At 37.2% G+C, this 27,159-nt stretch overlaps 1 protein-coding gene across 1 annotated transcript in view; it reads right to left on the bottom strand.

Moving 5' to 3' along the window:
* Positions 1–1,727: 1,727 nt before the first annotated feature.
* Positions 1,728–27,159, bottom strand: part of BUB1 (BUB1 mitotic checkpoint serine/threonine kinase) — a 49,599-nt gene continuing 24,167 nt past the window's right edge. The window contains exons 14-25 of the mRNA XM_027853962.1: positions 26,738–26,834; positions 25,560–25,641; positions 22,594–22,768; positions 16,698–16,785; positions 14,189–14,418; positions 10,406–10,549; positions 9,295–9,410; positions 6,724–6,885; positions 6,378–6,535; positions 6,104–6,278; positions 5,665–5,771; positions 1,728–2,771 (exon numbers count right to left, since the gene is read on the bottom strand). Of these exons, the coding sequence (XP_027709763.1) occupies positions 2,576–2,771; positions 5,665–5,771; positions 6,104–6,278; positions 6,378–6,535; positions 6,724–6,885; positions 9,295–9,410; positions 10,406–10,549; positions 14,189–14,418; positions 16,698–16,785; positions 22,594–22,768; positions 25,560–25,641; positions 26,738–26,834 (1,730 nt within the window). The 3' untranslated portion in view covers positions 1,728–2,575. The remainder of the gene's footprint in view (positions 2,772–5,664; positions 5,772–6,103; positions 6,279–6,377; positions 6,536–6,723; positions 6,886–9,294; positions 9,411–10,405; positions 10,550–14,188; positions 14,419–16,697; positions 16,786–22,593; positions 22,769–25,559; positions 25,642–26,737; positions 26,835–27,159) is intronic.

Below are 27,159 nucleotides of genomic sequence, written 5' to 3' on the forward strand. Positions count from 1 at the left end.
AGGCTATCTCAAACAATATAAAAAGTGTTCCAAATTACTTATAATCAGAGAAATGTGTATTGAAGTAACTGAGGTTCTATGTCACACCCATCAGATTGGCAAAATTGACAGACAAGGAAAATGACAAATGTTGGTGGGGCTGTTGGAAAATTGGCACATTGATGGAGGTACTGTTAGTTGTAGCTGTGAATTGGGTAGTCAATCTGGAAAACAATTTGGAACTATGATCCCAAAGAAACCGACTAATCAATCACCATTTATTAATCATGCACTATGTGCCAGGCACTGTGGTAAGCACTGGGGATACAAAAAGAAGAGACCGTCTCTGCCCTCAAAGAGATCACAATCTAATGGGGAAGACAACATGCAAATGACTATGTACAAAGAAGCCACGTACAGCATAAAGCATTTAATGCATACCAAGCATTGTGTTGAACGCAGAAGATATCAATACAAACATGGAGACCGTTTATGTTTTCAAAGAACTTCTATTCTTTTTTTTTTTTTTTAAGAGCCTATATTCTAATGGGGGACATAACACACAGAGGATATTGTGGTGGCCAAGGATGGATATTTTAGTTTGGAAGTTAGAGAAATGGTAAAAGGAGTCAAAGGTGAATATAACGAAGCACACTTTAGGGTAACAATGGCAGAATTGATTTGCTGATGGTTTTAGAAATGGAAGTTGGGAGGGGAGGAAGGAGCTCAGCCTCAGAATAGCTGTCCAAGTGGGCAGTAAGTAGGTGTTGTTATTATCTCCATTTTATAGATGAGAAAACTGAGGCAAAGCGATTTACCCAGAGTCACACTGCTAGTAAGTGTCCGAGTCTGGGTTTGAACTCAGATGTTTCTTGACTCCTGGCTCAGTGCTCTATCACTGCATTACCTAGGTGCTCTATCAAATGAGAAAAATGGCACCTACCTCTCAGGATTGCTGTGAGGCTCAACCGATATATTTGTAAAACCTTAAACACAGTACCTGGCACATAGTTGATGCTATATAAATGCTTATTCCCTTCACTTTCCTTCTTGAGTTGCCTGGAGTATCAAGTTTGAATGTCTTGGTCAGGGTCCCACAGTCAGTGTGGGTCAGAAAGGAGACTTAGGAGATTAGTTCTCTATTTATTATGCCATGCTGACTCTGTTATGCTTATGTTTGGCATATTCTGTTTAATCTTTTTGTTGATAATTGTCATTATAATCAATGGCAATATTGTTTTTCAATGTACTTGCTTCTGTCAAGTTTAACACATTAAACTAAATGGCCCCTGAAATGTCTATTTTTATAAAAGTGGTCTCATCTCTCCAACCCCTACCTCCTGCCTCACCCAAATGTCTTTTCTATGAATCATCTTTTAATGGTTTCCTCCCTATATACTTCTACAATTAAAATGAAGGGAATGGATTAGAGGATCTGAAAAATCTCTTCCAGCTTTAAAATTCAATTCAGTCATTGTAACTCAGGAAGAGCTGAAGGTTTCCAAGGAAACCATAAAGCCAAGCTTGCTAAATCAGCCACCCCAGTCTTATACATAACTCTACACTGATAATGTTTGGCCTGTGGGTAGATGTGTTTCTTCTGTGGAGTAAAATATGTGGCCTCGTGACTCCTCTCTTTCCCTTTGCTATTTCCAGGTTCCAAGCTGCATTCTCGATAGTTGAAATAGTCCAAATGCAGCAGATGAATGGGGTGCCATTGTCTACATGTATATAAAACAGATACCAAGTGTTTTCAAAATCTTTCATTTTATTACATTTGTCTTTTCTTTTGAGAAACAGTGCACGCCACAGACATTACAATTGTTCTTGAAGATACTAAAATCTGAGCTGAAGGCTTTAGAGCCATATCCCTAGAAAACAGGGAGATAAGTACTTGACAACCTTAACTCTTGTCCCTGAAAACAGTAAGTAGCATTAATTCACATACAGACATACCCTCTCTCAGAACAAGGTAAAGAATGAAGTTTATGAAACAGAAGAGGTTAAAAACCAACAGCCAGGAAGTCTAATGTGCCTGGCGTCCTTAATAAATGAAGAATTTATGTTTTCTAGACAACTACCCACTTAATTACCCATTTCATATATGTGTCCCAATTCATTCCAACCTTACAGACTCAGGCTGGTCCCCAGGCTCTCATTTGACATTTGCATGCTTCTAGTAAATTGGCTAGCTTATTTTTAATGCTGATGGACAGTAAAATATCTTTCAATCACCAGGATGTCTTCTGATAGTTAATAATGACAATAGCTGTTATTACAGAGAGCTTTAAGCTTAATTCTATACATAATCTCACTGATCCTCCGTCTTGTGGGGTAGGTAATACAAATATTCCTCCCATTTTGTAGATGAGGAAACTGGGTAAGGGACCTGTCTGTGGTCACACAGCTAGTAAAGCGTTAGACGTGGATCTTGAGCTCAGGTCTGTGCTGACTACACATCTAGTGTTCTTTCCCCTACACCAGGCTTTCTGTCTTTCAAGACATTTAGATGAAACAGATGGAAAGGTTCTAATTGATGTACTTAGGGAGTGATAGGGTGAACTAATTTATACAACAGGCAGCAACAAATCCAATTTTATTTTCGTGAACGTTTACATTCCAAAAGTAACACAATTAGCCGGCTGCGGAAGGATTTTATCTTGCTTGCATAGGACTGTTGAAATACTGCTTTCAATTTTTCCCGTAAGGATTCCAGAGAAGGAAGATGGTGACAGTCTGGTATATTCAACATGATATGAAAAAAGTCATTCCACATTTCAGAATTTGGAATCCTAAAAGTGTGACAGAATAAAAAAAAAATGATAAGTGTTTTTAAAACAATAAGACCTTCAATGACCTCAAGAGGATTGGTTTTAATTTATTTCCCACCTTTGCTTAAATCCACAATTTAGAATGTAGAAAGTAAAGAGAATGGAAAATGTGACTAGAGTAACACAAAAAAAGTTTAAAGATTTATAGAAATTATTTTACTTTTGGCTAGTGATAGATGGACTATGGTCAGAATCATTTGGCTCATATAATTAACTGCAGGATGAGGGATTCAGATTGTGTTTACTTGGGATTCTTATTGGTTGAAGTCCAAAACTTTGTTGCTATCATAGCTAGAAAAATAGGTAACAGTAGATACCAAAGACCATTCAGATCAGGGGTTCTTATTCTTGGTGTGGTTGTTGTCCTTTGTTTTTGAGGAGAACCAAAATGACATCATCGTTATGCTGGGGTCAAGGTACAGCATGTTCTAGGGTGGCTGATTAGACCAATACGAGCTCAGAAGGCTCTACCACAGGCTGGGCACAAATGGTCCGTGTGATCATTTTGAGTGGAGATGTTTCTAAACTGGCACATCTCACGTTGCATACACTTACTGAGTAGAATGGTGGAGGCTATGGATCCCTTCTTAGAATGTTTTTTGCCTGAACTGGAAGAAATGCTAATTTCATTTAGAGGTTAGTAAAAATGAAGATGTCAGTTTTCCCCACTCAAATGCATGGACCTCAAATTAAACCTATAATCTAGATCAAAGGTACTACAGTAGCAAAGCAGAAGTAATGAAGAGAATGTGATAAAAATTAGTTTGGGCTTGGCAGAAAAGTTTTGTCAGCTATGATCCGATTTACCCAAGACTCAAATTAAGATTTTTTTTGGGGTGTGTATCAAGGCCAACCACATTGGTTAAACTAAAAATATTTAGGTCTAACATGTATGACACTAATATGTGCCATAATTCAAGAAAGTGCCTATAGAAAACATACTTGCTACGCTAAATTATTCAGTGCAGAGAATTTGTTAAAGTTATCTAACAAAATATTCTTATGGGCCTTCTTCTAGGACACTATAAGAACTGATATATGGAACCTATTATTGTAATAAGATTTAAAAATCTACATACATGTTTCTGGTAGATGCCTTTATAACATGTACATATGTAGACACACACACACACACACACACACACACACACACATTTTTTGAGAAAGGGACTCCTTATTTTGTCCAGGCTAGAAGTACAGTGATTCCTCACTGGCCTGATTCCGCTGTTCATGAGCATCACCCCTCCTTGTGTGGCCTAGTGGCCTCTCGCTCCCAGGGCTCACCATAAGGGTGCCAGACTTAGTGTAGACACTCAACTTTAGCCCTGCTGTAGCTCAGAGCTGCCCATCAGCCTCTGCCTCCCCAGCAGCAGAGACTAGGCAAGTATCACTAATATATTTTTGAAAGCAAAGAAATTGATGGTTAATATTTTTTAAAATCTTATTTATACACTTGTTTATTCACTTAGGTTTTGATCACTTGATCAAGATTCATAAAAAGCATTTAAGTTTGCATTAGAAATGCAGAGATCCTAGAGCTCACCAATTAATGACTATTTACTTCCAAAACCTTCCTAAAAGTGATTATTCAACATTACAGCTGTTTCCTCATTTATTCAAAAATACTTACTAAGCACAAGACAATTCTTTGCAGACACAAGAGAAACATATTAACTTCATATAGAAAAATACATCAAAAACTAGAGAATATAAACAAAACTATAACGCAGCATAAGTGATGATGAATGTAAAGCATGGGAAAATGGAATGGTAAAGGAAGCGGTCTAGCTTAGCGTGAGGAGAGTGAGATGGGAGAGAAGGTAAAACTGGGGAGACAGGTCGGCTTCAGCGATTGTAGACTTATAGGATGGTACACAATAAATCTGGGGCCGCCATATCTATTCTAGGGAAGATTTTTGTACATAACTAGTGAGACATGGTTTCTGCACTTTAGATTCAAGTATAAAACCACTGCCTTTTTTTAAAAAAGCACCACTCCTTATAAAGGGTCCAACAGTCACCCCTGTCTCTCTTTACAAATGCAGGCACAGCAACAAAAGTGTCAGTGATTAGGATATTGTGCTTGAAGGTTTGTAAAATGTTTAGCCCTGACATGTGGGTGCTACGGCCCCCATTTTATATATAAGAAAATAGGATTAGAGAGGAGAAATTATTTGTTTCACATAGTCACATAGCTCATGTCTGAGGCAGCATTTGAACCCAGACCTTCTTGACTCCAAGTTCAGGACTCTTAATTAGGCTCACACTGCTTTTCTGAATATGAATACCTAACTTTAAAAAAAATATCTAAAGTTCTTTAATAATTAAGCCCTCTTTGATGAAATCCAGGTTCTGGGTAGCAAAGTGGATACAGTACTGGGTGTGGAGTCAGGAAGACCTGAGTTCAAATCATACCTCCCAACATTTACTAGCTGTGCAGCCTTGGGCAAGTCACTTAATGTCTCTGTGTTTCAGTTTCCCCATCTATTAAATGGAGGGTTGGATTTGATAGTTTCTAAGGTCCATTCCCACTCTAAATTATGTTCCTGTAATTCTTTTCCTGAAATTAAACTAACATTTATACTCTGTAGAAAAAATCGTGTCATGGAGAGGATCCAGAGCAGAGCATCTTTCTAACCATTGAAACATACTGGTCTCTGCCTTGGGCACCCCCCTTATACCACCCCACCCCCCGCTTTTTTTGTCAGTTTCTGGTTTTTCTTTCCTTAAAAGGCAAAGAGATGATAAATTTCCTCCAATGCATTGGTTTCTTAAGAATGGATGTGTGGATCATTTCTATCCATCTATTTGTCTTTTCATGCTAGGATACATATTTTATAACCATAAGATCTACCTTCTGAAAACTCCTTCAGGCTTCCAGACTCCCTGGTCATTTTTCACCTTCATATATGTGCCAAACAACATGCAGTACGCTGTGGCAGCAATCCCAAAGTAATCGGTCTATGAACAAAACACATATAAAACACCATTGTAACTTACATGGCTACTCAAAAAACAGTTCATTAGAATTTCTGGCTCCTGGGGCAACTACTTCCATAATGACCAACAGGAGAAAGGGGAGAAACTCCCCAAAACAAAGAATTCAAGTAGCTTCTCCCATGGCCCTGATACTTATCTTCACTGATCCTCAACTGATGTTCACCCCTCAGAAGGAATTTATGCAAAAGCTGTTTTTTATTTTTTTTTAACGTTCAAATTGATCAGAGCCCCCAGATCATTCTGAAGGCCTGAGAAACGTCAAACCAAAATTCTCAAACTGAACAATTCCATACCTGATAGTTCCAAGGTTTTTGGCTGAGCATTTCAACACACTGAAAACCAGAGGTTTCACACTTTGCTGTAAATGCAGTTCCTTTTGGGAAGAGGGTCATATCTATACTTTGACCCAAGTCAATTAAAGCCAATCCATGAGATAAATCATCTATTCCATTGTCCTGTTCCAAGAACCTGAATTTGGTTAAAAAAAAAAAAAAGTATTGGTTGCCATGGAATAGAGATTTGATAAACAGAGGAAGAGGATCCCTGACAGGAAGGAACACGACTTGCCTTTCTCCAACTATAAAATTGTCAGGTTTAATGTCCCCATGAATGATCTCACAGTCATGAAGTTGTTCTATCATGTGGAGAATTTTTATTGTAAAGTAGAGGACTAGTGCTTGTGGCATCACTTTTTCAGGAGTGTTTTTGTAAAGATTAACAGCATTCTGTAAGCAGAAATGAAATTCTTTATTAGCAGCCACATGAGTACAGCAAAGATTTAAAATCAGCTACCAAAGCCCCCAAATCCCTCCAAGCCAACCTATAACACCAAACAGAACGATATCAGCCACAAAAATCTATACTTCAAACAGAATTAAATACCCAGTTGAATCGTGAGATATAAGGTACTTACTAGTAACGTTCCATAACTGTACAGATCGCCAACCAACACGCTGCCATTATGGAAGAAATGAGCAGCATCAAACTTGATGAACAGGTGGCGCACACTGGGTTTTAGTCTCTCCATCAGCTGGGTTCCTATATAGAATTCCCAGGGATTTGCAGGCTTCTGGATCTGTAAATTAGGTATATAGGAACATTTACTGAAAAATCCATTGTATACTCTGGAAAATATCAGAAAAATAACCCACCACAAGAAAGTTATGCAATTTCAACCAGATGAAAGGCAACTATAAACATGAGAGCTCATCACCGCATCTGTGGGACTCAGATGAAGTGTGGCTGTGCCATGTCTGCTGTATCAGAGGAGAACTATACACACTTGTGCTTAATGCATTCTCTTCTGGGTTGATTATAGACCTATTTTTTTCTTTTGGTGGGTGTGGGATAGGAGAGGTTCCAAAATCATGATTTCACTAGTCCAGAAACTTTTGAAGGCCTTGCCCCAAATTTTACTGAGAAACAGAAGCTACTCATGCTGACCTCTCTCTTCTTCCCTTCTCTACATCTCAAAACTCCTTGGTATCATCACCCCCACCCTGCCCCATTCTCTGTTCCTTAAGTCAGGCTCTGATAAAGAGATGACTCTTCTCATCAAGGCCAACCCCTCTACATGTACCCTGGCTTCTCTTGCAGATCCACCTTTGCCTCCTCATCTCCCCCTTCTCTCTCCATCTGCTGGTTTCTTCCCTGCTGCCTGCAACTATATCTAAGACTCATTCATCTTCAAAAAACTCTCATAAGAACTCACTGTCCCCTCAAAATATAGTCCTCTACCTTTTCTAAGCCCAACTCCCAGAAAAATCTGTGGCTGTCCATCACCTCCACCTCCACTTCCCCTCCTGTCACACGTCTCAAACCTTTGTAAACTGGCATCCAACCTCAGCACTCGATGGAAATTGCTCTCTTTGAAGTTAGCAACAATCTCGTGCCTGCTAACTCTGATGGCCTTTCTTCATCCTTCTTGCCATTTATGCGACACTTGACACAGCGAGATACTTTCTCCCATCTCAGTTTTCTCTCTTCAGGTCCTCCTCCTACCTGACTGCCTCTTCTCAAATGCCTTTACTGGTTACCAACGGTATTCCATCCTCTAACTGTGCATATACCCTAAGGCTCTGTCATGGGTCCTCTTTTCTTTATATATACTTTTTAATGTAGCGATCTTATCTGCTTCCATGGATTTAATTAATATGACTCCCAGATATATATATATATATACATAGATATATATATATATTTTGGCCTAGTTTCTCTCATGCTCTATGGCATGCATATCCAACTGCCTACTGGACATTTCAAACTCTGTTAAGTCCAAGACACAACTTATTATCTTCTCCTTTCCCCTCCCCCAACACCTCCCTCTTCAAACTCCTCTATTTCTGTCAAAGGCATCACCATCCTTCTAGACGCTCAAGTTCACAACCACAGAGTTATCCCTGGATCCTCACTCTCTCTTACCCTACATAGCAAACCAGTTGCCAAAATCTTGTTCTTTCTACTTCCATATCATCTCCAGCACACATTCCCTTCTCCCCATTCACATTCAGTTGTTTTTCAGTCATGTCTGACTCCTTGTGACCCCTTTTGGGGTTTTCTTGGCAAAGATACTGGAGCCATTTCCTTCTCCAGCCCATTTTACAGATGAGGAACTGAGGCAAACAGGGTTAAGTGACTTGCCCTGGGTCACATAGCTAGTAAGTGTCTGAGACCAGATTTAAACTTAGGTTTTTCTGACTCCAGGCCTAGTGCTCTATCCACTGTGCCACCTAGTTCAGGCTCTAATCTTCTCTCACCTGCACTATTGGTCTCCCTGCCTCAATTCTCTCCTCTAATCCATCTTCCAAATATCTGCTAAAATGATTTTCCTAAATCACAGTCTGAACATGTTACTTCTCTATTCAACAAATTTTAGTGGCTTCTTACTGGCTTTTAAAATCCTTTATAACCTGGCCAAACCTACCTTTTTGGCCATATTATGGACAATATGTTATTATTATTACTACTACAGATATATTACATAGACATTATATTATATAATCTGTATGTCTCACATTTATAAGGTCCAGTCAATTTCACTTAATTACTCTTACAAATAATGTTTCCATCTCTGTGTCTTTGCACTGGCCGTCTCCCAGGCCTGAGATACATTCCTTACTTACCCCCACCCCTTAGAGAATCCTTTATTTTCTTTAAAACTCAGCTCAGGTGCCACGTCTACGTGAAACTTTTTCTGATATTAATAACTGTTCCACAATTAAGAGTTTTAAAGAGTTGCCTAGAGCAGTTGAGAAGGTAAGTGACTTGTCCAGAGTCAGGCAGCTGGCATGGGGGTGAGGCAGGTATGAACTGGGCTCCTTTTGACCTCAAGGTCAGTGTTCCATCCACATCGCATGACCAAATAATATAGAAAAATAGATGCAAAATATGAAACTATGCCAAGTGCTACTCTGAAAGCAAAGATGACAAAGATGTTCTGAACCTGACCTCGCTACTGTTCAAGTAACTCATCCACCAAACTTACCTTTAACATTACTTTTTGCTTGTTTTTAGTGTCACTCATATTCCATTGAGTAGCTTCATAAACATGGGCAAAAGCTCCTTCTCCAAGAAAGGAATCAACATAGGTCAACCATGGACCTTTGGAAGAGGGATACAAGTTGAAATAAGAAAAGAGTTTGTAATACATAACAAAGTTCTGCAAAAGTACTGCCACATTATCAAAGTGTTTTTTAGAGTCTTGGATGAAGTTTATACAAACAGGTCTTCAGAGCAGCACTATTCATCAGAGATCTAGAAACTGCTAAAGACTAAGTTTCATAAATGCTCCTTAAAGAAAACCAAGTATTTGATTATTGACTGATTTTTTTTTTAACATAAGTAAGTTTCTGCCTAATTTTTAATAATGAGAAAGGGCTACAAGCCTTAAATTTCAGATTGTGCCCTCTTTTATTATAAAGTGCAATAAGTATCTATAGGCTATGATGCAATAGGATATATTATGTAAATGAAGAATATAACTGCAGAACAAGTCAAGAAACATAACCAAGACCAGATGAACTAGAACTTCAAATGTGTGCTGTTCCTAGAGTTCTAAACTCTACCACACCAAAGATCAACTATTTGGTTATTTTTTACAGTATTACAAAGGTAAAAGGAGAATATGCTATATGGATTCTTCATCAAACCCAGAAATGTTATATATCCTACAGGACTCTCCAGTATACATTTTTTAGAGAAGGGAAAAAGAAAAGTAAGCAGGATAATAATGGTCAATGGTTAGGGAATACCTGAAAAGGCCATGGTCCAATGCAAGAATAAAAAATAACAAATATGTCAACAATGCATAATAAACATAGAAAGGTCTACACTAAATAAAGTAAAGCACAAAGATCAATATGGGTACTCCTTCCACTAATACAGATAGCAACACACCTTTTCAACCATTGCAAATTGTGTCCATATCCTTGTACAAAGCTTTTAAAGAGGATCTACCCTATATGCTAGAAACCTTCCCCTTGGGTCTTTCACAACACCCTGAATGTCAGTGTATTCTCCCTTGCCCTTATTCCATGGTCAGCCCAGTCAGTTTTCCTTGTAGAAATGAGACTGATTGAGTACATAACAATTCTTACCCAACTGGATTTCAGATTTTAGCTTGATGTATGGAAGTTTATAATCCCATTCAAAGACATTAGAATAAGAACTTATTGGAGTAGATAGTCTTGATAAAAATTTCTGAATCAAGTCACTATCCCATGGGTTCTCAACAATGAAGTCTTGAAAGAGAAAGAAAAAAAAAGGCAATTTTCTATAAAGCAAAATATATCAGAAACAAAACACAGTGTAACACACTCCCATCATAATATGGAACTTGGTAAAGCAAAATCTTGATCATAGGATTGTGGCTTTAGAGCTGGAAGAGACTTCAGTGGTCATTTAGACCAACTCTTGTATTTACAGATGAGAAAAATGAGTATCAGAAGGGCTAATAACCTGCACAAAGTCACAAGCATGGGTCTTGGATTCTAACCGGCGGTTTGTTTGTTTGTTTGTTTTTTTCCCCCATTTAATAGTATTTTATTTTTTCCAATCAGTACATGTTAAGGTAGTTTTCAACATTCACCTTTATAAGATTTTGAGTTCCAAATTTTTTTCTCCCTCCCTCCGCTCTCCCCTTTCCAAGACAACATGCAATCTGATATAGGCTATACATGTACAATCATATTAAATGTATTTCCACATTAGTCATGTTGTGAAAGAAGAACCAGAACAAAAGGGAAAACCATGAGAAAGAAAACACACACAAAAAGCATAAAACAGTATGCTTCAATCTGCATTCAGAGTCCATAGTTCTTTCTCTGGATGTGGATAGCATTTTCTATCATGACTCTTTTGGAACTGTGTTAGATCATTGTATTGCTGAGAAGAGCTAAGTCTATCAAAGTTGGTCATCGAACAGTGCTGCTGTTACTGTGTGCAATGTTCTCCTGGTTCTGCTCACTTCACTCAGCATCAGTTAATGGAAGTCTTTCCAGGTTTTTTGGAAATTTGCCTGCTCATCATTTCTTATGTCAAAATAGTATTCCATCATTCATATACCACAACTTGTTCAGCCATTCCCCAATTGATGGGCATCCCCTTAATTTTCAATTCTTTGCCACCACAGAGCCACTATAAATATTTTTGTACATATGGGTCCTCTTCCCTTTATTTATGATCTCTTTGGGATGAAGACCTAGTGGTGCTATTGCTGGATTAAAGCGGATGCACAGTTTTATAGCCCTTTGGGCATTGTCTAACCAGCGTTTTTTCTCCTACATCATGCTACCTTTCCCAATTATCTGTTATGTCAGGGGATAAGTCTCTGAATAAGAGAGTCTCTCAAATAACTTATGCTTAACTGTTTAAGCATTTGGCCAACCAACCATATCATAATATACTGTGTTCTTCAGTTATTTTTGTTGTAGCTCCTATCTCAGTAGATTCTGGCTTCAAAGATAGCTTTAAGAAACAAAAAGAAAAAAATCCCTAAACATCTGGGCTTAACATTGTTTCAGATGTTTGGGGGTGCTGAAAGGCTGCTCTCCAAAAACCAAGATTTAAGATATATTGTGGACCTATCCAGGGTTGGTCCTATTTTGCCTGTATCAAGAAGACTGGAAAATGAGCCAATTATGGATCTCTTTGTTTTTTTCCTGCTGCTAGACAGGATTAGACCATGGAAGCTCAAATTTTTATTCTTTCAGTAGCAGCAAAAGCAGCTGGGAAAGGGGACAAGAGCTGTCAAGAGCATAGAGTTGGCAGAAGAGCCATAAAATGCGTTTTTAAACATCTCTTAAATGATCATACTTATCAGAGACTACTGTAATTTGAAGTTTCTGCAGATAATAAAGCCTTTAAATGTCCAGGCACATTTAAAGAAGCCTAAATATCAAGGAAAGACTTATAGTCCTATAGAAATAGCAGATAACTACACTCACTAGGTATACAATGCTATTTTAGGTGCTCAAGAGATCTAAAGATTAAGTAAGGTATGGTTTCTTCCTACAACAGGCTCACTCTCTAATGGGTAGGATACATGGCTATAATATAAAATAATACACAGGCACAGAAGAGCTTAAGAGAGGTACAAATCAAGTGGTAGTAGAGGCCTCCATTTCTGGGTCTTTACATTGGCCACCCCTTAAGACTCAAAGGTTCTTTTACATCATTACTGCTTCAAAGACTACCTTTTCTTTAAGAACACCACTCAAGCATCACCTTCAACAGTCATCTTTTCTTGATCCTTCAGGCTGATAGTGGTTAACATACCTAACTATGTTGTATTTATTCTTCTTATATTTATTCTATATATATGTGATGCTCTAAAAGCTTAAAACTGCACCAAGACTTTTGGGACACCCTGGATAGATACTTCTTGTCTCCCTGTGAGAACAGAAGCTCCTTGAGAATTGGGATGGTTTCATTCTTTGGATTTATTCCTGGAGACTACAAAAGGGCCTGGCATATAGTAAGTACTTAATAAAGGCTTGTGGATGGGTAGTAATTTAGGATATGTCCAGCTTGTATTCATATTTTAAAAATTAATTACCTACTAACACTCTTAAAATATTGTTGCTGTTGAGTTGTTTCAGTCATGTCCTCCTCTCTGTGACCCCATTTGGGATTTTCTTGGCAGAGATACTGGAATGGTTTGCCATCCCCTTCTCCAGTTCATTTTACAAATGAGGAAATTGAGGCAAACAGGGTTAAATGACTTGCCCAGGGTCACACAGATAGTGTCTGAGGCTGGATTTGAACCCACGAAGATAAGTCTTCCTGATTCCAAGTCCAGTGCTGTAGACACTGTGACACCCACGGGCCCTTCATAAATATACCACCTATTTAAACAATCACAAATGATATCTATTATTATGATTAAAGCATTCACATGATATGCTTCTAAAACACTTTTCTACTTACATTAAAAGATATGAGGTACAGCAGGTATGTTAACAGGCATTATACATGTACTTTTTGTAAACTTACAAAAAGTATGCCTAATGAAATGGGTAGTAAAAACTTCTACAAATAAATTCTAAGGAAGAGAATCATCTCTTCCTAAATTAAGCTGCCATAAAAATTGCTATTTATGGCACAAATCAAAGGATTTGATGTTACTACCACTAAAGTAACAGACAGCACCTGGTGTATGCCTAGAACATAGTTTGGTTCCTTAGGTTTAAATGCTTGTACTTTCACTACTGCATATTACTTTTACAGGTATATCCATGTAATAGCTGGTTGTCTGAGTAAAGAAAAATATTCTTATAAAATAAATGAAAACACATTTATCACTGCAATATATTAAATGTCCTAAAGTAACAAGTATGTATACAGAAGTTCACTGTAGTTTTGGTATCACAGAATGGTAGCTGATCAACTTGTCCTTTATGTGCTACCACTGTAGGAATCAAATGTCATACACTTTTCCTTCCAGAAAATAACTACTAATAATATCAGAGTGGTGAAGCGGATAGAGGATTGGGCCTGTAGTCAAGAACACTCATCTTCCTAAGTTCAAACGTGGCCTCAGACACTTACTAGGTGTGTTACCCTGGGCAAGTCACTTAACCCTGTTTGCTTCAGTTTCCCCATCTGTAAAATGAGTTGGAGAAGGAAATGTCCAACTCCAGTATATTTGCCAAGAAAACCCAAAATGGGGTCACAAAGAGTTGGACACAACTAAAAAAAGACTAAATAACAATATGTCAGAAAACAAGTACGACCAAACAATATTCAAATCTGGCTTTAAATGTCTCTTATTAGCAACTGTCTCCCTCTCAAGGGTTCCCCTTGATGCCCAGAAATCAATTTTTTTGTTTAATAAAAAAAAAAAAGAAAGAAAGAAAATTAAGACAATCATCAGCTCATACCTTGGACATGAAGACTTTCAGATGGTCTCCTCTGTGTGTAATTGACTGAGTGCTCAACACTGACTTCTTCTGGCTCCACATCCATTGCAAGGTCGTTTTCAGTGAGTTTACAGGCAATGTGGCCCTCCTCAACACCATCAGTAAGGACTCCAGCCACCACACGCTGAGTGATGGGGAGTGGTGGCACACTGCCTGGTAACATACTCTCTGTGACATTTTCTTGAATTATACTGGATACATACAGACAACAAAAAAGAGGCAGAAAAAAGTTAGACTTGAGAATTAGATATCAGAAGTCCAGGGACTAGAATATACACCTAACTTATACCAAGTAGTTTTCTACTGATTCTAAGGGCAGTATTTCAAAACCCCAAAGTAAAAAAAAAGATTAAATTATTAGCCTTTGGCTTTCGAAGTCACTGGAATCTGGTCCTTCTGCATACATTTTGCTTGGAACATACTTGACCACTTACTGTTCTTCATCCACAGCTCACTCTATGGTCCACCTCCATGCCTTTGCTCATCACTCCCTAGACCCATCTCTGCTGTTGACTACTACCTCATTCTTTAAAGCCCAGTTCAAACACCACCTCTTTCATGAAGCCTGAATCCCTCCAATTCATGATGCCCTTCCCCCTTTGAACCTCCTATAGCATTCTGTTTGCTCTTTGGCAATTGGGTATTTATAATTTTTTTTTTATTCTAATGATTTGTGTATGTACCAAGCACCCTACTATACTGTAAGTTTTGTGATGACATGAACACTGTCTTATCTAATTTTTCTTATCTAAACTTTCTTCCTTCCTCATCACCAAGCCCTGTGCTCTGGACTCAGTTCGGGAGGTGCATAGTAATTGTTAACTGAATTTTAATCACCAAACTAATCAACCTCGAATTCTTGCTTAGTTTACCAATGCTACTAATAGTTGTCTGATCTATTGGCCTCAGTTTCACCAAAGTGGTTATCTTCTAAGAGTAATAATGATGATACTTAATTGACATTTACATAATGCTTTATTTAAAGCTTCCAAAGTATTTTGCATATATAGTATTATCTCATTTGAGCCTCACAACAACCCCATGAGGCTGGTAATACAGGTATTTTTATCTTCATTTACAGATGAATGAAACTGAGGCCCAGAAAGGTCAAAAGACTTGTTCAAGATCACACAGGTAGTATGTGTTAGAGGTAAAATTTAAACCCAGGTCTTCCCAACTCTAAGTCCGATACTCAATTATATCATCCTCTTGGTACTTTTAATAGTCCTTTCCCCCCTTCAAGTGATATGAAGAAATAATTCATCTTCGGAATAAATGCATTTTTGGTGAATCTGACTTGTACTTCAAGTACTCTGACAGATGTCTTAAAACTACCTTGATATGAAGCCAGAAGAGGGTCTCAGAGAATGTCAAAGTTAGAAAAGACCTCAGAGAGTCATGTAGTTCAACTTGAACAATCTATTCCATCTATAACCCCTCCAATCAGTGGGATTCTAGTTTTCCCAGGAAGGCCTCCAGTAATGGGAAATTCACTACTTCCTAGGACAGCCCTTTCTACTTTAGGACCAATAGTCTGAAAGACTGCTGGACTTAGGGAAAGGTTTCATATTCTAGCTCTGACACTTAGTAATTATTTGACAAACCAAAACTTTCAAGCCTCATCTTTTTCATCTATAAGAGGGGGATAATACTTTGAACCACCACCTCATAGGGCTGTTGTGAAGAAAATTCTCTGCAAACTTTAAAGTATAGATTGGTACAGTACAAAGATGGTCAGCCTTAGAGTCTACACGCCTGGATTTGAATCCTGACTGAGACCTGTGTGACCATGGGCAGGTAACCTTTCAGAGCCTTAGTTCTGTAAAATAGGGGTAAAATGCTTATACTATCTCCTTCACAGGGTTGTGAGAAAAATGCTTTGTAACCTCAAAGTATTATGTAAACTGGTTACTATCATCATTATGTAAATATGAATTGTTATAAGGATCAAGCTAAAGTCTATTTCTCTGCAATTCTTACCCATTACCAGAGGTTCTTCCCCTGGCTTTATGGAAAACACACCTCATCTATCTTGGTCACCCTCTTCTGGATGAGCTCTGATGGCTCAATAATAGCCATGCAGCTTGTCTTTAGAATGAGAGGTATAGTATTTTGTTTTTCTCCAAATCTGGTAAGCACAAGGTTGTAGTGGCACACTTTCAAATCATCTGGTCATAAGGCCAGAAGAGGGTATACCCATTGTCCCTTCTCCCAACTGCTACTGGATTCCATCTGGCTACGAACTCAGTAGGGCTCTTTTGTCATGATACCTCTACCCCAGCTATTTTTCCCCTTGGCTTCTCAACTTTATAGAGTTAAAGTCTACATATCTTAAGTGAGAACAGTTTTCAATTTAAAATAACAACTACATAATAACATATACAGATTAGAATTAAGTGCTGTATTATAGATGTGAAATTAAAGACACATTTGGAAAGGAAGACAGAGAAACGCTCTAATGTGCCATTACCTTAGCTTCTGGTTTTTTGAGTTCTCCACAAGTTTTTCCTTACACGAATTATAAGTCATACCAGCACTATCATTTTCAATCATATTTTCTAAAATTCAAACATAATTAATTAGAAACAAAAGTACAGGATAAAAAAAAGATATCTTATGACACAGTAACTGTAATTAGTTCAATTATGTTCCTTAATTTATGGTATATATTGGACTTGAGGATTTAAAAGTACTAATAAAGAGAAGCTCTGATTTCCATTAGAACTTCAAAATTCCATTTTCATAGGAAAGTTTAGTTCAGAAATATAATAAAGATCATGCACAAGAATTATAATATTAACTTTTCACTTTAATAAGCATTTTTGTTCTTTCTTTCCTTTCTTTTCCTTCTTCCCCCTTTCCTTTTTCTTTCCTTTCTTTCTTTCCCACACAATTCCTCAAAGAAAAATTACAAATAGAAACAAACAGTCTAGGCAAATCTCTTAACAGCACACATATCAACATGCAAAACTGGAGATCATTTTTATGTTTGAAGGTGACTTTCCATTTATCCTAATGGACTTGAATATTTAAGCAGCCACAAGGGTGATGCCATGGCTCCATTTATTGAGCAGAACTCATGAGCTGGGGAGTCACATGAAAAGGATTTTTCAGGGAGTATCTAGGCTATATCATTTTGCAGTACTGTTGTTATTTATAAAATGCCCAATGTACTATGTAATCTTCTAAAACACATTAGTTTTTTTAAAAACACAAATAAAACCTCTGACAATGTCCTTGTCTTATATACATAGTTTAATAGCTGTTAGTGATCCATTAGGTTGAAAAAGTATATGGATACTAATGAAATGAAAATTTTGTTTTGCTATCCATACTTGAAAAATGCATATATATAAACAGAAATAGAAATGGCAATGATTCTCACTACAGTTAAATGCAATTCGACATAATTTCTACAAAAAGCAAGGTTAAGCTATATTGTTTCAGTTGTGTCCAACTCTTCATGACCCAATTTGGGGTTTTCTTGGCAAAGATAGTGGAGTGGTTTTGCCATTTGCTTCTTCAGCTCATTTTACAGATGAGGAAACTGAGACAAACAGGGTTAAGTGACTTGCCCAGGGTCACACAGCTATTTGATTTGAACTCAGGAAGATGAATCTTTCTGACTTCAGGTTGGCAAACTATATAGCAACACCAGAAACAGGAAGCATATGAAGTCATTAATTCAACAAACATTTATTAAGCATTTCCTATTTATAGAACATTGTGTTACATAGTGTGGAAGACTCATAATTTTGATAAGCTAGCCTTTGCTCTCTCAGACCTTACAATCTAGTTGAGGAGAAAAGACATAAAACATTTTTTTGGGGACCAGAACTGTGATTTCATGAGTGCTGGGAGCTCTAAGTGAGGAACTCCATTACAATGTAGACCAACATCTTTTTCAATAACTTAAAATCAAAGAGTCAGAGGTGGAGTTGGAATTAGGGTCCATTAAGGTTAGAGTTAGCTGGAAGGTACTGAAAAGGTGACCAGGATCACATAGCCAGGTTTTCCTGGCTCTGAAAGCAGTTCTCTGTCTGTCATGTCTTGGCTGCTTGGTATAAAAGATATACTTTTTTAAAAAAACAATTTTTTTTCAGTGATATACAAAACAAGCTATATGGTAGCTCTTAGAATGAAATAAAGTTGTTACTAATGGAGAAATCAGACAAGACTTTCTGAAAGTCATTTGAGTTGACGTTAATAGAGGAGTAATGATCTCATAAGAAAGTATAGGGCATGCAGGAGGGCAAAAAGTAGGTAAGTTTCGCAGAGATACTAAGTACATGGAAGGAATTAATGAGATAAGACTGGAAAGGTAGGATAGTGCCAAATTGTGGAGAGCCTTGAATGCCAGAAAAAGGAATTTGAATTTGATTCAGCAGGCAGCAGGGAAAGCCTGAAGATTTTTGAATAAAGGAGTAAGATCACCTTTTGAGCAGAGGAGTGATGCTGGTAGAATGTTAGGCTCGAGGGCAGGGACTGTTCACTTTTGTATTTGTACCTGGCATAGCTGTTGGCACATAGTAGGCACTTAATAAATACTTACTGATCAAGTCTGAGCTTTAGATAAGGAAGTTATTTTGAAAATTATATGAAGGATGGAATGGCAGGCATAAATAATGGAGAACTGACCTGCTAGGCAGTTATTGTCCAGGTAGGTAGTAATAAGGGTCTGTTCTAGGATGGTGTCAGCAGATGAAGAGTTAGATAAAAGATATTTAACAGATACAGAATCAGCATGACTTGGTTATGTTGACTGAGTATAAGGTGAGAGAGAAGGTAAAGACAAATTTTTTGCATATCAATGTATAATGCCTGTGATTTCACTGATTTAGGGAACTCCTAGGAAGGAAACACTTTACCACTTGAGATTAACAAATGTTCTGAACTTGAAGTCTTAGAGAGCTACTTGGGGGACACTGAGATGTTAAATGATTTGCCCGGGGTCACAAAACCAATACATATCCAAGGCAGGACTTGAACTCAGGTTTTCATGACTCTGATGCCGGTTTCTATCCACACACCAGCTATTTTCAAACTTGCTGGTTTCAGGACGCCTTAACACTCTTAAAATTGAGGACCCCAAAGTGCTTTTGATTATGTGGATTATATCTATTGGTATTTACCATGTTAGAAGTTAAAACTGATAAATTTTTTAAAATTAATTCATTAAAATGAATTATCATGTATAAATAACATTTTATGAAAAATAACTATTTTCTAAAACAAACAAAAATCTTAGTGAGAAGAGTAGCAGTGTTTTATATAGTATCTTGGTGTTGTTATGAAAAGTTTTGATCTGAAAGGGTCTCAGAGACTCCAGGCATCTTCAGATCACACGGAGACTCAATGCACTATATGATGATGCTTCTCACTTGGGGCCAACATATATGGCAAAACATGGGATACAAATAAGTATAAACCACATTCTTGATCAAGGAACATGAGGACATAAAACAAATGACTACAATACAAGGTCGTATGTGATAAATGCCAAGCGAACGGTCTACAATTAGTGCTAAGGAAGGAAGGATCATTTCCCAGTGGGTGATAAGGAGAAGCAACATTTAAATTGGGTTCTGAAAATGCTACCACTTAATATTGATGGTGATGCTATAATCCAAAGCACAAGGCTGTTTTAAGCCAAAGTTACTTTTACTGATTAATTTCTAGCAGAGATAGACACCTACAGAATAGGTACTAGATAGTCCTTATGTGTTTTTCATACTACAAAGAGCTTTGCTTACTTATGGAGCTGACGTGGCAAATGAAACAGACAATATTGACGTTTTGGGGAAAAAATTATGATTTGAACTAGAGTTCCTTTTAAAAAAAGCTTTTAGAACTCTGTTGAATAAACTGTGTAAGTTTGCCTTAATGCTTGACCTTTTCCCATTTATTGAGATTTTCTTTTTAAAAAAAAAAGTAAGTAAAATTTAAACTTACAAGTTAATAAGCTAGGGATTATGTTCTCTCATTCTTCAATCAGTAATCATGATATAAAACAAATGGGACCATAAATACTGAACCTGCATTAAAATATACCTTGGTCTAGTGACCTGATTGAAATTCTCTTGGCAGATCTTACATCACTGCTTTAGCTAACAACTGCTAATAAAAAGTGATGAATCAGAAGAAAAAAGCTTTGACTATAGGGTATAGGTAATCACTGACATTGCAAAGTGGTAGCATGTGTGAAAGAAGATTTCTGCCAGTTGGTAATAAAAGGCTAATGATTCTTTGGGTTTATATGATAAACTTAATAAGAATACTGCTTTAAATTCAAATAAATAATGATCTTTACAGACAGGCATGATTAACATTGAGACCTCAGTAAAGCATCCAAGCAGAAGGCACAAAGTCAGCACCCTTAATTAGCCTTCAAAGAAAAAGACGAAAGAGAGAACAGTTCTCTCTATCCCCACCCTGCTGTTCTCAGTATCATCTCCATTGTAGAAACTCTTCTAAGAAGTTTAAGTTAGCTATGTTATATTTATTGAATAAATATATCTTTACAATTACCTAGTTTTGACAAATCAGGAAGACAACAGTTTAATAACGTGAAATTTAAATAAATGAAAGATCTACATAAGTTTCTTGTGCAGGTTATAATACGGTAGGGACTTAAAGTGTAACTTTCATGGAAATCATTGTTAAACTGCATTTAAAATCAGCAAGTTCCTGCCATGTATCAGGCATTGAAGATACAAGACAGAAATGAAATTCCTGTTCCCTGGATGACCTCTAGGATCCTACGCTCTACCAGGAGAAATAGCATACACACACAGAGTATGTACACAGACGCACAATATGCTTACATACCAAGTGTGGATAAGGTAAATAACAAAGCCATCAGGTTGGGTAGAGAATTAGGAGGGGCTTCATGTCACAAGTGGTTCCTGAGCTGAACCTTGCAGGGAGCTTGGGATTCTGAGAGAGGGAGGTGAGAGGGAGGTGAACTCCAGACATTGGGTGGGTACAGGCTAGGTGAAGGAAAATTACTTCAGCTGTTGGCCACAGGACAGTTTGTTAATTCAGTCAATTAAGCAGCAAACATTTACTGAGTGCTAGGCACAAAGATGAATAAATAGACCTTTCCCTAAGGAACTTCCATTCTAACGGGAAAAATCATTGCACAAAAACATACAAAACACGTACAAAGTAAACACAAGGTAATTTTGGAGGGAGGGATCAGGAAAGACTCCATGTGGGAAGTGGTGCTTGAAGTGAGTTTTAGACAAAGTTGGGCCTTCTGTGAGTGGAGGGGAGAAGGGATTCATCACAAATATGGGAGGTAGCCTGGAACCCAAGGCTGCTTCAGAACAAGGACTCAGATCTAGATCTCCTCTTTAATTTGAAGGCAACGCTCCTTCTACTGGATGGAAGGTAGCATGGAACCCAAGGCTGCTTCAGAACAAGGACTCAGATCTAGATCTCCTCTTTAATTTGAAGGCAATGCTCCTTCTACTTCGTCTTGATGATGACAGCTATCATTATTTGTTAAGGGATCTGGAAAAAGTGAACAGTGTGCACAATTGTCTGATATAGTTGGGCCAAATTAAGATACACACACCTTTCGATTGCTACCTACAGATCTCTATTTTACTGTCTAAGAGATTAAATCTCAAAAAAAGCAAGAAGACCCTCTAAATTCCAGAACTATCTATCTGTATGTGTATATATGGAGAGAGAGAGAGGAGAGAGAGCTGAGATGATATGATTAAGTAAAATGAAAAAATACAAAAGTCTATTGAGTTTCTTCCTCTTAAATTAAAATGAAAATAATCTTAAAAGATATGAAAGTCTATTGAGTTTCTTCTTCTTAAAAAAGAATTCATGCATTCTTATTTAAGACTTCTGGTCAGCAGGAGAACGTTGTACACAGTAACAGCCATGTTGTGCTATCAACTAACTTTGATAGACTTAGCCCTTCTCAGCGATACAAGGATCTAAGACATCTCCAAAGGCCTCATGATGGAAAATGCTATCCACATCCAAAGAAAGAACTATGGAGTTTGAAGGCAGATCGAAGCATACTATTTGCTATTTTTTTTCTTCTGTTGAGCTTTGTTTCCTCTCTCTGGTGGTTCCTCCTATTAGTTCTAATTCTTACTTACAACATCACTAATGTGAAAATATGTTTAATAGGAATGTATATGTATAGCCTATATCAGATTGCATGCTGATTAGGGGAGGGAGGGAGAGAAAAATTTAAAACTCAAAAGCTTATGGAAGTGATTGCTGATAATTCAAAATAAATAAATAAATAAAAATAAAACATTAAAAAAAAAAGACTTCTGGTCAGAACACTAAAATATCAATAGTGGTTCACAAAGGCACCAAAATACAGTAACACCCACCTTTGTCCTCCAGGGCTTGCCATGCATCCATGGAAATTTTGTTAAATGGTGTAGAAGCAAGTTGTGCAGCAGATGTAAAATCTCTTGTGCTATTAGGACTGGGCGCCAAAGTTTTGTTATAGCGTACACCCCATATAGTACAGTCATCCAAGGGTTCTGGCGCCTGAAATCCTTCCTATATATAAGAAATAATGAAAAGTAACAACCTTCTCATTCCTAATGACATTTTAAGTTTTGATAGCTTTTTAAGATGTTCAAGCCACATGAATAAAAGATAATACATATTAACAGCTGCCAAATGTAAGAAGTTACTTTAGTCCTATTACTATAGAAGGAGCCAATAACAATTCTTTCTACAATTGTGATTTTTGTTTTTTAAAGGTATTATACAAAATTCAAGTAATTAACTGGCATATTTCTAAGAAAAAGGTCAAAGAGCTTGCCCGAGTGAATAGAGGAGAGATTAGCTTTTCTAAGACTTTTAGCAGTGGAATATAAAATATCAGAAGAGGATTCAGCTTTGTTTTTTCAGGCTGGGACATTCTAAAGTTATAGTAACACCCTGTTGGCAGGACAATTCAATACAATTCAATTTATATTTATCAAGGACCCACTATGTGAAAAGCACTTTGAGATACAAAGATAGTAAGAAGAGTAGTCAATCAAGGAACTTGAAATCTGGTAGAGGCAGGTAAGGTAAATACACAAATAACTATAGTACCAATAGTTATAGCTTGCATTTATGTACTACTTTAAGGTTTATGAAATGCTTGACAAACATGATATCCTCCCTTGTACTCTGAGATAAGTGTAATTAAGGACAGTATAAATACAGTTATTGGGGGGAGAAGATTTTAAAGAGGGGTGTTATTCTTTTTTTGGGGGTTATTTTTAGTGGTGGTGGGAAGGAGGAAGAGAAAGAATCTGGGAAAACTTCATTAAGGACAGACATTTGAGGTTAACCTAAAAATTCTGACAGGAAGAAATAGGTCAGGGGCAAAAGGCAGGTGAAGAATTCTAAGCAGAAGGAAAAGTTTGAGCTGAGGTATGGAGACAGAGAAATAGAAGGCGCATTTGAGGAATAGTGAATAGTCTACTTTGGCTACAATGGAGAATACGTGTAAGTAAGTAGGAGATTAAAAGAGAAGCCGAGGCCATATTACAAGAGGCACTGAATGCCAATCTAATGAATTTATATTTTATTCTACAGGCCACTTAATGTTGAGAAGGGGAGAGCTATGAGTACAGCTATACTTTAGAAAAACTGATGTGGCAGGGGAGTATAAAACAGACCAGAAAGGAGAGGTACTAGAGAAAGGGAGACTAGTTAGGAAGTTTTTGACATCTAGATATGAGCTAAAGAAACCTGAATAGATGAATAGAAAAGGGAGAAAGGGTATTAAAGAAATTGTGGTGTTGAAGTCTATAGGCCTTTACAACTGATTAGATAATATAGGAGGTAAAGAAAGAGTCCCCCCAAAAAAGAACATAAAAGGCAGAACTTAGAACGTGGATGACTGGGAGAATGGTAGTGCCATTGAGAGAAGTTAGGAAAGATGGACGAGGCAGTTTTGGAGCTGAAAAAAAATGAGTTTGGTTTTAGATATGTCATATTTTTGGTACTGGTGGGTACTGGGGATGGAGTATAGCAGGCAACTGGAAAACAGAGGCTGGAGCTAGGGAGAAAAGTCAGGTCCAGTAATAGAGATTTGGAAGTTATTACCATGAAAGTGATAGCTGAAAGCATGGGAGGGGATGAGATTCCTGAAGAAGACCAGAGGGCTAATGATTAAGGTTGTGTACTGGTTAAAAGCAGCAATGGCTTTGTTATTCATGTAGCACATGTATTGACTGGCTGATGTTTCATAACTTTGTTTTGTATTTTCCCCTTCAGCTTCAAAGTTGAAGCTATATATTTCACTCCATAAGTTTATTATAACTGAATAATCTCTTAGCACTTTAATATCAAGGGAAGGGTGAAGTTTGGACTTTTCATTAACAGTGGAAAAAGATTTCCTTGGGTCAGTGCTGCTGTGGAGAAGGAAACTGGGTTTTCTTTTTCATTCATTTAAGGGTATCTAAACTAAATTCTGACAACTGGATTCATTAGTTCTTAGCCTTCAACTTATCTCTGTCTGTCTGTCTGCCCACTTCCCTACCCAAAAGAACTGTGAACATCTATACTCTTCATTACTTCACAAGCTATTTGAAAAGATAAGCTAAAGGCACTAAAATGAATTAGATACTTCTTCACATTTGTAATCTGCTACAATTTCACTAACTTCAAATCCCAAAGTTTTAGGACTCTCATTTCTAAACATATGTTATAAAATAATGCCTTACATTTGTCAGGCCTTCAAAAATTCTTTCACATATATTCTTTTTTAATTATCATAACACTTGTTAATCTACCATTCAGTTTCTCATTTTCAGTTCCAGGGCTGTTGAACAGTGCTAGAGAAACACAGGAAGCCCACTACAACTGGGCTCTTGCTGATACTTGACAATTCTTTTTACTCTACTCTCATTAACCCTCTTTCTCACAGCCTAGATTACCTAGGATAAACCTTTTTTCCTTTCCTCTCACCCTCACCTTCTAATTAATGAGAAGATTGATGCCAAACTACAGGAACTCCCTCATTACCACAACTTTGTTTCTCAAAACCCCTCAGCAGCACTGTCCACTTGCTTGTCCTTTCTTTCAGTCATAGGAAGCTACTCTTCAGGCTAATTCTTCCACCTCTATCTTTAATCCCATTTGTCCTCTCTCTCCAAGACTAAAAGCCCAGTCATCTCCTCTTGCAATCTTTCTCTTAGCTTCTTCTCATCTGTTTAATAAACATTTTTTTTCCCAGAGGAATGATTGAATAAATAAGTATTATGGTCCCCTTAATGGCTGTGGCAGAAGGGTTGAACAATTTCAAGCTCATTAGGCTTTTTGAATGGTTTCTTTCCACTATACTTACATTTGGTTTGGAAGCAGATATGCTTGTAGGTCGTTCACCAAAGAATCTGATTCCCGTGATTTTATTTTTAGGCTGTGTTAATCTAGAAAAGATTGGTAATCTTTTAAATAAATTTGAGTAGCACAGAAGAATGCCAAATTTGCAAACAAGACAGACTAAATAAGCTGAAAAGATGGAGGTGACAGAAAAAAAAAAATCAGCTGTCCTGTTGGATGAGATTCTATCAGTGTAGACATCCTTTACCCAGTGAAACAGATGAATGCAAAACTAGATAAAACAAATTAATTTAATTGATTTTTGTCATAAAACTAGAGATTTATTCGCCTGAATTTAACCGATTTTTGTCATAAAACTAGAGATTTATTCTCCTGGAAGGATGGGTTAGGGAATCCTAAATACTTCACTCAAAGCTCTGGCACAAAAGGAAAAGGTCTGGTGGTAAATTGGAAATCATGCCCCTCCCCTCCTGCACCTAGCAGCTCATTTTTTCTTTACAAGATTTTTCTGTAGCCTTTCCAATCCCTAGACAGTATGACTTTCTCCCATGTTTTGAAATTTCCTTTTTCTTTATTTTATCTCTGGAAGAGAATTTTCATCGAGTTAATGGAGCTAGGCTAGACAATCAGCTGCCATCTATTAGTGAAGTCAATATTCCCCAGTTAGAAAATGGCCATCATTTGAAGCTTCAGGTAATGTAAAACCATTTTCTACTCTTTAAATGCTGTGTGCCCAAATTTTACATATTTAATTTTACTCAGAATGAGGGATGGTTATATACTATATATTATATACTATCCAAATTTTCTTAGGCAAGTTATTTAACCCCTTTGGGCCTCAGTTTTCTCATCTCTAACATCATCAGTTCATAGATTAGGGGCTGAATGGTATGGCAGATGAAATCCAGTCCAACTTCTTTTTATAAATAAGGAAACTGAGGCCTGGAGGAAAATGATTTGCCCAAGCTCACACATGTAGAAAGTGGCTGGGCTTGAATTTGAACTCTCAGGTCCTTTGATTCCAAATCCAGCACTTTTCCCCCTGTACATATGTACTGTCTCATGATGAGGTTTACATGAGATGACTGTTAAGTCTCTTTAGCACTCAAATCCTTGATCCTACAGGACTATGTAATGTTCCATTCCCCTACCCCAAACATTATTATAACTATGTTGTTTTACCCAGCATTTTCTTTACTTCCGTCTTCAAAGATGGAAAAAGCAGGTGACACAGAAGGGACATCATTAATTCCCCAAGCTCCCAGGGGTTGTATAGGCTCTGCAAGACAGTTAAATATCATCAATTTTGATGTTACAAAAACGACATTTTAACATGTTTTATATTATAATTTGTTTATTAATGAGAAAGCAACTAAGTTTTCTGGTTTCTGAAACCAAAGTAACAATATCAACTTTTCAAATATTTAGGTAACCAGTCCCAATTTTCTACTTATGAACAAAACACATTCAGATATTTATAAGTTTCTTTCAAATACAAATGTACCTTAAAAAGCTGTATATATAATTTTTACAAAATGACTATTTACTTGGCTTATAGTTTTTAAAAATTCATTTCTGATTAATATTTGACAATGGCTAACACC

This window comes from Vombatus ursinus, unplaced genomic scaffold (assembly GCF_900497805.2).
Source record: "Vombatus ursinus unplaced genomic scaffold, bare-nosed wombat genome assembly UNPS02010219.1, whole genome shotgun sequence".
NCBI classification, from domain to species: domain Eukaryota; kingdom Metazoa; phylum Chordata; class Mammalia; order Diprotodontia; family Vombatidae; genus Vombatus; species Vombatus ursinus.